Consider the following 12,185-nt stretch of genomic DNA (forward strand, 5'->3'; position numbering starts at 1 on the left):
CATCTTGCTTCAGTAAATGAAGTTTTGCAGAGCTTGCATGGGAGCATCACAGTGCTTCCCAGAAAATAGCACACTGACTTAATAGAGTATAATAGTTATATGAAGATGCAGTCTGAATTGGGTGACATTCTTGATATGTTCGGTTGTGACACTCTGCCCTTCTGAAGTTTGGTGTGTTTCACTAGGTCATAGCAGCCCTCTTACAGCCAGCATGACTGTGCTTAATGGTTCCCTTTTTGTGCCAAAGCAAGGCTTTCATGGGTGTTGAAGAGTGTCCAGCAGCAGTCATTTACGTAGCATTAAATTGAAAACATTTGTGACAGGTTTTATAGAACAGAGTAATAGGGCACTGCACTTGTGTACTTATCAAAGCAGTAAGCTACGTTATTTCCAAAAACTATTGTAAATTTGCATTTTCAACAGTTTTCTTTATGAGATGTATTTATTTGACGAGTATTTTTATTTCTAGTTTTTATTGATGTTAACGAAGATTTGAAAAAACATCACTGAAATAGTCCTTGTACATATGCTTATACTGAAGGAAATGCATGCATTGCTGCACCCGCTGGGGATGTACATTTACATGAGGAGCAGTGTAATGTGTTGGATCGCCTAGTGCTGTAGAAGATGGTTCTAGAAACATGGCAGTGATATAGAAAGCATGCCCCTACAAACTCCTTGCTGGTTTGTTTGGTAGTCTGATTCCTACTTTAGCTGGTAACATTTGGATCACTAAAGCTCTAAAGTGGCATGTTCCTAACCTCCTGTTCCGTGTTCATACGTGCTTCGGAATACAAAAGTTTAAGGTCAGTGTAATGCACTATTGGGAAAAAACACCCTTTTGTGATGGCTGGAGTTTCAACACCCACTAATGACTTATTTTCTGCTAAGGAAGTTCTGGAGAGCAGGCAGCCTTAGAAATTACGTTTAATCAACAAGTGACTAGACCATGAAAAGCAGACAAAGTGTTAAATCTAAGGAAACAAATGTTATCCTAAATGCAACATTTCAGGGAAGATAGTGTCACTTGCATCGTTAAGTTTAAGGCAGCCCTTATTATAAACAGTGGCCTTTGTCACAAGGGACACTGAGTCTATTGAGAGAGGCTTTCTACAGCTGTCAGCAGCTTGGCTGTGTTAGACAGATTAAGTGAAGGCTGCACGACCAGTTGTTTTATTTTATCTGCCAGATGCAGATGTCACTCAGGATGTGTAGAAAAAAATGAACCAGTTACATTTTACTGTACAGAATAAATTTGCCTGCTTTTAAGTAAATGATGAGCATCACAGAACATTGCTCAGTGGAGCTTGTGTGTGTGTGTGTGTGTGTGTGTGTGTGTGTGTGTGTGTGTGTGTGTGTGTGTGTGTGTGTGTGTGTGTGTGTCCAAGTATCCTTGTGCAGTTACACTTAAATAGAAAATTATGAAGAAGATAGAGTAGCCCATCATTTAGACAGTTAAAGTCAGCTCTATGGCATAGAGGGTAAAGCAGGAACTATAACCCCTGTGGACAATGTGGAGGAGGAGTCGACAGCTGATGCATGCTTGCCTATCCTTAGAGGAGACTGATGATAAAATATGCAAGTCTGCTGCATTGCTGACACCTACTGGAGATGTAGGAGCATGGCAATCAACACTGTCATGGGTGGGAGCAGTAATTGGTGTTGCCAGCTCTTTGTGGTGTCCTTTATGGGGCACACATGGACAGTGTCTGCAGTACAGTGATGTAGCAGCCACTCATGGATTGGGAAGCCACATAGTACATATTGCAAGCTCTGTATCATTAATGACATGACTTAGTGATGGATTTTATTGTGTAGTTTCCTGGCCTGTGGGAAATAAAGGTCCTCTTTTAATCAGGCATGGACATAGTCTCCGGGTGGTGAAACCAGAAACTCATGTTGTTGAGACACTGGATTGACATGTCCTATGGGCCTGCTGAATGGAAGACACAAGTGAAGACATAGTCTCCATGCCTGCCATAATAGAATTTCCATCCATTCAGCTCTTACTCTTCATGTGATGATTTCTGGGAGGAAATGGGATCAATACATGTGTGAGGAGGCTGATGATTGACAAGCACAATCGGAAGAACCGAAAAATTATTGTTCATGATAAAAAGAAAATGTCATGACAAATCACAAAAAATTCAGACAATAACTTTAAATGTTTATGAATGTTAAAAAAGGTGAAGCTTAAAAAAAGACTTTGCACCAACATTTCCACAGCTTTATCATAGCATCATGGTCAATGAAAAATGTTTTAACTGTTTCTACAGTAGCTCCTTATTTATTTGTTTGGTGAAGAAAACCCCAAAATGTATTAGGTGGTTTGGTTGCTTTTCATGCAGTGCTGGGCTAATTCTATTCAGTGATGGCAGTTTGGCCAATAAATTTAGAAAGTGAGAAATGCAGTGCATTAAAAGGTCCCACCAGAAAAAGTTCCCATTTCCCTGAAATCAAATGACCTCCAAATTGATTATTTAAGCAGAAAGAAAGTTGATTATGTCAGAGGTGCATTTTCAAATTCTGCTTCCAACTTTTTTTCCCATCTGAAGCAATACTTACATAAACAAATAACAAGCCCATGTATTGCTGAACAGAGATTACTTAAAATATTTTTTTTCATAAGGTGCACTAGTGCTGTGTTGTTTGTTTAGTGTTACTTTTTTGCACGCTTAGACAATACAGTTGTACAACGAGTAATGTCACTTTACAGCAAGAGTTTCTTAGGTTTGATTCTTGGCTTGGGTGCCTTCTGAGCAGAATTGACATGTCCTTCCTTTGTTTGCATGGGTTTTTTCCTGGTTCTCTGGTTTCCTCCCAGATCCCCAAAGACATGTAATAGGTGGATTAAAGACTATAGATGTGTGTGTGTGTGTGTGTGTGTGTGTGTGTGTGTGTGTGTGTGTGTGTGTGTGTGTGTGTGGTACTGAAGACTGGGACCATGGCAGGGCTAGACACTCTGGAGTGTGAGCATTTGCTCTAGGTGATTTTTACTGTTGATGTCATGCTCTGACCCCCATGTGAAAAATAGAAAAAAGGGGCTTGATGCCTGTACTATTTAATGTATTCTATTCTTACATAACTTAGTTTCTCTTAGTAGCCTTGGTTTCTGGACTGAAAAGACCAGACTATGAGCAGAATTAAAAGTATTTCTTGCATTTGTGAAAGTAGTGTAAATTAATATTCAAAAGAAGGATGCACTCCCAAGGTTGTAAAAATCTGTTGTAATAACAGGCTTGTAAACAGGTTGTAAAAATCTGTTGTAATAACAGGCTTGTAAACAGGCCTGTAGCTTAAACAACAACATTTTTTATCAAAAGCATTTTTAGAAAAGCCTTGCTTTCCTCCATGATATTCCACACTCCACCATATGACTCTGATAACATTTATTTAGTTAAACAGTCATGTGCAGCTAAGTACCTACACATGTGACATTATATTACCTTCAATAAGAGTTGAAATAGTCCGTTTATCTAAATTAGTGTTCCCTTGTGGACTTGGATAAGTAAACAAATGCTGTTCTTATTCAACTGTTCTAGTCAACCCTTCACATTGGTAGCAAGCTCTGGATATAAATGAGAAGAAAGTACCCTTCCTGTGCAGAAAAATGTAATATCATAAAGGTGTTAACATGAGTAATAGTGCACTCTTAGAACAGATCCTACCATTAGAGATGTGAACGTATTTACTGGTGATTAACTGTGTGCTTTGTCCTTAGGTGGTAAGAGTGCCCGTGGAGTCGTGTGAACAGTATACAACCTGCAGAGAGTGTCTCAGCTCTGGAGATCCCCACTGTGGCTGGTGTGTGCTTCATAACATGTGAGTACTATTTCCTGATGTGCTATGTATTTTATATCCGGGAAATGTTCACATGCTGGGCTTTTCAGGCTAACTGGCATTCATAAGTTGACACCAGTCAGCACTCTTATTTCCATCCCTTTTCTCTTCCTTTCACTTCCCCTGTGCTCCTGCCCCCCAACTACCCCTCTCATGTTCCCTTTTCTAGTTTTGTCTTAACAATTGATGCAAAACCAGATTTGCATGAACATAAAGGAAGATGCACGTTTGTTCACATGTCTTATCTGCAGGTCCATGGGGAATGTTTTACTCTTTTCATGAGTGCAATTTTATGTACTATTATATAGTGTGTTCTGTCTGCATGACACTCTACCCATAATTCCCTTTAGGATTTAGTGATACCTACATGGGCACAGTGTTGACAATACATTTTAAACTATCTCTACCCATTTTCATCATATTTATCCAATTTTTTTAATATTAAAAGCCTACGCATACCACACACACACACTGTGGTATTACTGCTGCTGTATAAAAGGCTTACTGAATGTAGCTTGCCTGCATTGTACTTATAATAAAATGTGGTATGAATAAATATATGATGTCTTTGTATCTGCTTAAGCTTACCCTAGTAAGTTTTATGAGATAAAGAATTCTGACTGGGTAATATACTATGCTATCTTTTTTACAGTGGTGTTCTTAGTTTGATTTGTGGCAAAGGTGGTAAAGTGTGTGTTGGGGACATGCAAATGTCTCTGTTAGTCGTATATAATTAAATAACTGCTTGGTTAAACTTCATTTTACTTAAGGCAGTTTGCTTGATCTTCCCCTATGTAGAACTCATCATATCTGTAGACCTGTGCTTTTTGTAGCCAGACACTTTTCTATTCTTTTTTTAGATGCAGTGCATGTCTTTCCAACTAAAGAGTGAGCCTTTTTACACAGGAGTGGTTGTCTGCTACTGGGAACATGCATCCTGTACAAAAGCTAGCAGTAGATCTGTAAATATTTAATCAGGGCAAGCTATAAGTCACATATGAACTTAAAACATAATGCAAGATTCATATGTGTTAAGTAATAGATTGGAACTGCATAAAGACTGCCTGTCATGCTTAGAGTAATTTAGTTACATAAATCTGAGGTTTTGTGTACCACATGCTTTGATTTTATAATTTTAGTGCAAAACAGTCATTTCATTAGATTACAAAATTGTTTTAGCTAACATTTGCAAAACATAAAAAGAGAACATTTATGTAAGAAATAGATTACTATACTTTCAGGGAAGCATTCCTGAAAATTTTGAAAATAGGCCGGAGTGTTAAAAGGAGTTCACTTTATCATTAATCAAAAATATTTTATTTAATGATTTGATTGCCGCAGTAATAATATAGAATTTTAATAAATTCCAACAAGTAAGTTATACATAGTTCTAATGTAAGAATTAGCTTACTGCTATTAACTATTTGTTATACTGTTTATTAAATAAAAAATATACTTAGACTAAATTAAACTAAATTAGCTATAAAGACTGTGTACAACATTTATATTTTTTTGTTTGTTATTTTTGATCCCATGTCTGCCACCATTGAGTCTCCCCTAAGTTGGACAATGTCATTCATTCCTCCACTCTGGGATTCCACCTGCAGCCACAGTGAGAGGGAAGGATCATTATTCAGGTAGACATATAGGTGCTTTGTGCTCTCACCTTCATTTCAGCAATGAAAGCATATTTTTAAATGACCTAACCTTACTTCCTGGGCAGGAGGATGAATGTTGCCCATCTCTGTGCTGAGCCATAATGTTCTTCCCTTCCCATTCTGAGTGTGTGTTCCTGAGCAGTCCCTTTTAATAGTCACCACTGGTTTATAGCTTGGTGAATCTAATGCCTGCACCTAGACCATCCCTCTTCCGCTAGATAACAGCAGTATATGTGGCTAGCTGTGCCTCTAATCCCTCCCTCCCAGGGTGGGCCCATTCTTCCTGCTGGTGCCATTAAGAACTTAAGCCACTAGTTAAAGTCTGGTTGCCTGCGTTATGCTCTGGGCTTTATCTCTTTATGCCATTGGTTCTGGCTTAGTTAGAAGGTTTATCTGTCACTAATACTGAACTAAACTGTTAACATATTCAAAGCATTTTCTTCCTAAGTTATCACAGAGTCTATTTACTCTATTTCATAATAACATCAAGAGGTTAAACCATAGTTGTATATCATAGCTTGCATTTAGTTCTCTTCTTGATGGCATTCATTTCATTAATGGCTGCATTTTAAACAACAGAGAAGGAAGGTAAATAGGTTTCTCCCAATTTTTCTGTGATGGTTTTCCTTGATATTGCTGGTAAACACTAAAGGAGAAGATATTTGTTAATTTTTTAACACAAGGTGAACTGGAGAATTAAACAAAAGCTAAATGATAATGTTAATCTGAAATTCTCCCTCCACAATTGAGATTTATTAAAAAAAAAACTTAAAATATGATAGTCAAAAAGCATATGCTGCCAGTCAGCTTTAATTGTCTTATTCTTCTTCTAGCAGTAACTATTTTATTTCTCTCTTTCCCAATGTTATATAGTGTGAGATACATTATTTGAATACATTTTCCAAAATAAATAACTTATAGTTTTTTAATTGACGTTAACATGTTACAGACTTATGCACTTCGTTAAAATGTGGATAGTTAGTCTGGTTTAAAAAGTTCCAGAATGTTCTCAGTATATCTGATTTGTGTGATAGTACTATTTTTATAGTTTTGGCAAGATATTCATCGTTTTTCTGTGGTATTTTGCTGTACATGGACAAATGGTCACAAACAGAATGATATTAAGAAATCTGTTCTTTCAGAGTTTGAGATTATTTATTAACATTGAACTACTAGGTGTCAAGGGGTTATAACTTCTTCATCATAACATGAGCTAGGTCAGCTATCTAATGCCTCAGACAGTTGTAGACATCACCACACTGGATTCACTTAATGTGGCACCCAGCCATCAGCCCCTGGATATTATCACTCACGCAGTTAGACATCCATCTACTTAGTCCTAATTATTATCACTCACTCCACTACTCAGCTACGGACTAACCAATCAGTACACTCAGTTACTCAGCTACTGACCCACCCATAAGTACACTCAGTTACTCAGCTACCGGCTCACCCATAAGTGCACTCAGTTACTCAGCTTCTGACTCACCCATAAGTACACTTACTCAGCTGCTGACTCACCCATAAGTACACTCAGTTACTCAGCTACTGACTTACCCATAAGTACACTCATTTACTCAGCTACCGACTCACCCATAAGTACACTCAGTTACTCAGCTACGGACTCACCCATAAGTACACTCATTTACTCAGCTACCAACTAACCCGCAAGTATACTCAGTTACTCAGCTATTGACTCACCCATAAGTACACTCAGTTACTCAGCTACCAACTCATCCATAAGTACACTCATTTCAAGTCTTCCTTTTTCTGTCTCATTAAGCATGATGCCCCAGTTTTCTTTCTCAGAAGATGCTTTCCCACTTTTATTGATGATTTGTGAAAACTTGACCGGCACAATAAGAGGAGATATGAATAGTCCTATTAGCATATGAAACTAAGGCCATTCTTGATGGAAAGTACAGGTACTATGGCCTAGCCTGGGGATCTAGACCAAAGATTTCTAATTAAGCTTACACTTCTGTCTTTTCCAGACGACGCCCAACCCCATGTGGAAACACAAGTTTGAACAGACATTGAGAATTGAAACCTAGTTAACCAACATTGCTGCTGCTGTAGCTTGCTGACTGACTTTAGTCATTAGAATAAATGTTCTATGCTGTTTTCATTCAAAGAAAACAAAAAACACTTTGTGTTGGTTAATTCAGCTACTTTTTAGCACCACTTGTAAGTAAATGGATTGCATTATTAGGTTGTTTGGAGAATGGAACAATGAATATACAGGTCGTCTGAATTAAGATGTGGTTAGAAAGTGCTTTTTCAGTTTGGGAAACCTTTTATAATGTTCTGCATTGCATTTGCTAAATGATGGTAAATTTTCATAGCACTGCCACTGTAGACCTTTAGTGGCCTTCCAAAAAACAAAAAAAAAACAAAACAAATGCCGATGGTTGTGTGCTCAGTGCAATTTGCCTTTATGACAAGCTTAGACTTTAAAGTAATGAAGGATGAAACTTGTAAAACAAAGTGCCTAGTCATATTTCTGTTTTCTGAAGGTGCAGTGTCTCGTCGTTAAATAACAAGTGCCTATGGATAGGATGATATTGTCAATAATCCTGTAAAGTTCTTTCTTAAAAGTAGAGCCTGTCCCTAATCATGAGGAAACAAACTATAAAAGCATCATTGAATATGTGTCATTAGAATTAGCAATTTTCATTTTTACAAAGTGGGCAGTTTAGTAGCAAAACTGATAAATATTTTTTTTCCAGATTAAAGAAGAGATCTTTGGCTTGACTTTGGAGCTCATAGCATTATCCTTTCATTCCAAATTAGTTAATCAAGCCACTTTTCAGATGTCTTGAAGGAGATCTGTATGTGATCACTGAAGTAGTTTGTTGTAGAAATGCCACTTACATGTCAAGAATTGTGAGGCAAAAGCACTGAGGGAAGTATAGATAACCGAACCAAGTGCAAATTTTATCCAATACCCGAGAAGCTAGGCACTCTATTTTGAAAATATTATTTTCAGAAGTGTGTTGAAAGAGAAAAAATAACAACATTCCCCAAAGAAAGAGTTTTTACTGAAATTAAGAGTTGAAGAAAGGGGACAAATCTTAGCTTTGGAATTCGTATTGGAGAGAGTGCAGTATAAATGTCTGTGAAACTGCTTCTTCAGCTACGTATTTCAATTAACGTAGGACTTTACTGAACCCTACTGTTGGACATCTGAATTAAAAAAAACTGGTACAGGAGTATGCTGTCAGAGCAACATATTAATATTGTCCTCCTTCATGCACAGCATAATCAATATAAACTTCTGCAAATAATCATTAATTGATCCATTGCTTCCACTTTGTATAATAACTAACCTTTGTTTTTTCTTAAAAGTAATCACATTCCAAAGGAAGATTATATTGTGAAGGTTAATGGCAATTTTTATGCTTTTTTCTGCCTGTAGTATTTGGAATCTATCTTCATTTAACCCATACCACTTGTCTTTGACCCCACAATCTCTATGGTGAAATGTATGGTTCTCTGTGAGTAGTTAAAGTCGGTGTAGCCAGCATTAGGCTGCATTGTAGGCTTTAGATCACCTGATATATGCTGTTCCCAGGTGATGCAGAAAGACCCTTACTACTTTGTTTCCCTAGGTAATGACACTTAGGGTACTGGTCTGTGTCTTTTATTTATATGTTTTATCCTTGTTTTAAATGAATAATCCCCTGTGAAATTGAAAATCTTCTTTTTAGATGGTAATCTGAAAGCAGTAAGTAACATCTGTTCATAACATTTACTTTGTCAAGGCATCAGCACAATAACAGCACACAATAGTCATGGTAAGTACAATAACAGCACACAGTGGTCATGGTAACCATCACGACAGCACACAGTGGTCATGGTAAGCACCACGACAGCACACAATGGTTATGGTAAGCACCATGACCCCACACAATGGCCATGATAAGCATCATGACATCACGCAGTGGTCATTTTAAGCACCGTGACAGCACACACATGACAGTACACAATGGTCATGGTAAGCATCATGTCAGCACACAATACTCATGGTAGGCATCATGACAGCACACAGTGGTCATGTTAAGCACCATGACAGCACACAGTGGTCATGGTAAGCACCATGACAGCACACAGTGGTCATGGTAAGCACCATGGCAGCACACAGTGGTCATGGTAAGCACCACGGCAGCACAGAGTGGTCATGGTAAGCACCATGGCAGCACACAGTGGTCATGGTAAGTACCAAGCACCATGGCAGCAGACAGTGGTCATGGTATGCACCATGGCAGCAGACAGTGGTCATGGTATGCACCATGGCAGCAGACAGTGGTCATGGTATGCACCATGGCAGTACACAGTGGTCATGGTATGTACCATGGCAGCACACAGTGGTTATGGTAAGCACCATGCAGCAGGAATGTGCCATATCAGTTTAGTAGATCAGGAAATGATTGATAATGCCTTCCTCAGCTGCCTGATAACCTAGCAGTGTATAACAGATGAGTCGATTCCTGCTTGTCAGTGTATTGCAGTGGTGCATAACTGCATACCTTACTGAATGCTGCTGGATCTGAAAGGATCATGGAATATGTTATTTACACTTCCATCATGTGTTAGTGCCACTTGGACTGCAGTACATAACTGGGGTTGACTTGGGGATGTTCCACAGGTAGAACTCATTCTTGTTTTGTAGTTGCTTCAGCATCTTTTGTAAAGTGTTCAGCTGACAGTTGTACCTTGTGAGTACATGCATAGTTTGGGGTAACCACCTGTACTCTTACATCACTACTTTATTTATTGACATTTGTTTACCAGGAAAGTCTGACTAGTTAATAAATACCCATTGTCAGAGGAGACCCAATGATTTAAATAACATCATATAAAACACTAGTACTGATATATCTAAAAAAGAACACATATGTGTGTGTGTATATATATATATATATATATATATATATATATATATATATATATCTACATACACACACACACACACACACACACACACACACACACATGCATACAGTTTGATAATGGAATAAATAGGATACAGTAAAGCATGAGGAGACACCAGTGATATAAAAAGAAAAAGAAAAAAAATGACGATTAAATATGATAAGCAGTAAATACAAAAATATTACAGATATAGTCTGTTATGCTAGGAAATAAAAACAAAAAGATACAAGTCCACCCCAAGAGTGGGGAGAGGGCAGGTGTTGAAGGGCATAGATAGACAAATAGTAAGATGAGAGGACAGGTTAGTAAGAATGTAAGGTGTTTGTTAATGTATGTCGTACAGGTGAGGTGCATGAGCATAGCCAGGAGTTAGTGACAAATTCTTTGAGAGAAGGCTTAACTGCACAGAAGCTCGATATAGTTCTAATTGAATTTGGGATAGAGCTCCATAGCTTGGATGAACAGCGTGAGTATAAACTTTGCGTCATACTTTTTTTGGTTTATAGAATTCAAGCATATTTTTGTCTTGAGAGTGCAAAGAGCGATTTGGGAGCTAGTGAAATTACTGATGAGATAGAAGGACAAGTAGAGAAGTTTTATAGTATTTTGTGGGTAAGAAGAAGTTGCGTGTGGGCTAATTGATTTGGGAGTCTGAACCAGTTCAGAGCATGTAATGCAACATCATTGCTGAAAATTTACTGCTGGACTGGACTGTCTACCTGGTTAGTAAGTTAATTAAAAAAAAAAGCTTTTCGTAAGGGTTATTGGCTAGCCATCCCAAGGAAACATGTGAAAATTTTTATTGTGATATTAGCTGAAACAATAACTTAGATATTTAAAATTTTAGACCATTCAAGTCCAGTTTAACCCTCCAGACCAAATTGTTAGCATTTTATTTCCGAAATTTTCTTCATTTCTTCTACCCATGGCCATATAATATTTTATCTAGAAAGCACAGCATTCTCATCTCCTTGACACAGAAGTCTGAATTATATTAAAAGTTTCACAGAATTAGTGAAGCTCATGTTTGTATCAAGCACATTTTATCAGAAACACCCAGGCAGTAACTGTCTGCCCTCACAGCAACGCACTCTTTATTGCTTTAAATTACTTCGGCAAACTTCATTTTACTTGGCTGCAGGAAACAGATCTGTGGACTCTTCTCTAGCAGCAACTTTTTAAATTGTTAAATAATTTATAGATTTTTTTAATACATTGTCTGCCCTCTTCTGGATGACAAAAATACCCTAAATAATATTTTTGCATGTAGCAGAAGAAACCTTTATGAACATATTTGTTTCACAGTTTTGATAAACTAGCTTTCTTGTTTATTAAACTGTTATAGTAGTTCAGTGACGTGGCAAGACAGAGCAGGTCACTAAGGAGAAGCCAGGAGCTCTGTGTAGGATATTTACCTTTTCCTGCTTCTGCCTATTTTAAATATATCTGTGTGTGTGTGTGTGTGTGTGTGTGTGTGTGTGTGTGTGTGTGTGTGTGTGTGTGTGTGTGTGTGTGTGTGTGTGTGTGTGTGTGTGTGTGTGTGTGTGTGTGTGTGTGTGTCTGTGTGTGTGTGCGTGCATAATGTTTTTTGTACAATATATAATTATCCACGTAATGTAATCTACTAACCTGTAAGTGAAAAATGTTGCATTATGTTCATCTCATGTAATGACAACTAAGGAGTTAGAATTAACTGACTTGAATCCCTGAATGTAGACAGCACAACTGCACTCTAGACCTGCTAGACAAAGT

General features: G+C 37.7%; 1 protein-coding gene across 1 annotated transcript in view; it reads left to right on the forward strand.

The window, feature by feature from the left end:
• Positions 1-12,185, forward strand: part of PLXNA2 (plexin A2) — a 1,613,917-nt gene that overhangs the window by 873,269 nt on the left and 728,463 nt on the right. Inside the window, exon 5 of the mRNA XM_044077136.1 lies at positions 3,722-3,822. Coding sequence (XP_043933071.1) covers positions 3,722-3,822 — 101 coding nt within the window. The remainder of the gene's footprint in view (positions 1-3,721; positions 3,823-12,185) is intronic.

The sequence above is a fragment of the Protopterus annectens genome, chromosome 7.part0 (genome assembly GCF_019279795.1).
Source record: "Protopterus annectens isolate FY-2018-M chromosome 7.part0, PAN1.0, whole genome shotgun sequence".
Taxonomy (NCBI): domain Eukaryota; kingdom Metazoa; phylum Chordata; order Ceratodontiformes; family Protopteridae; genus Protopterus; species Protopterus annectens.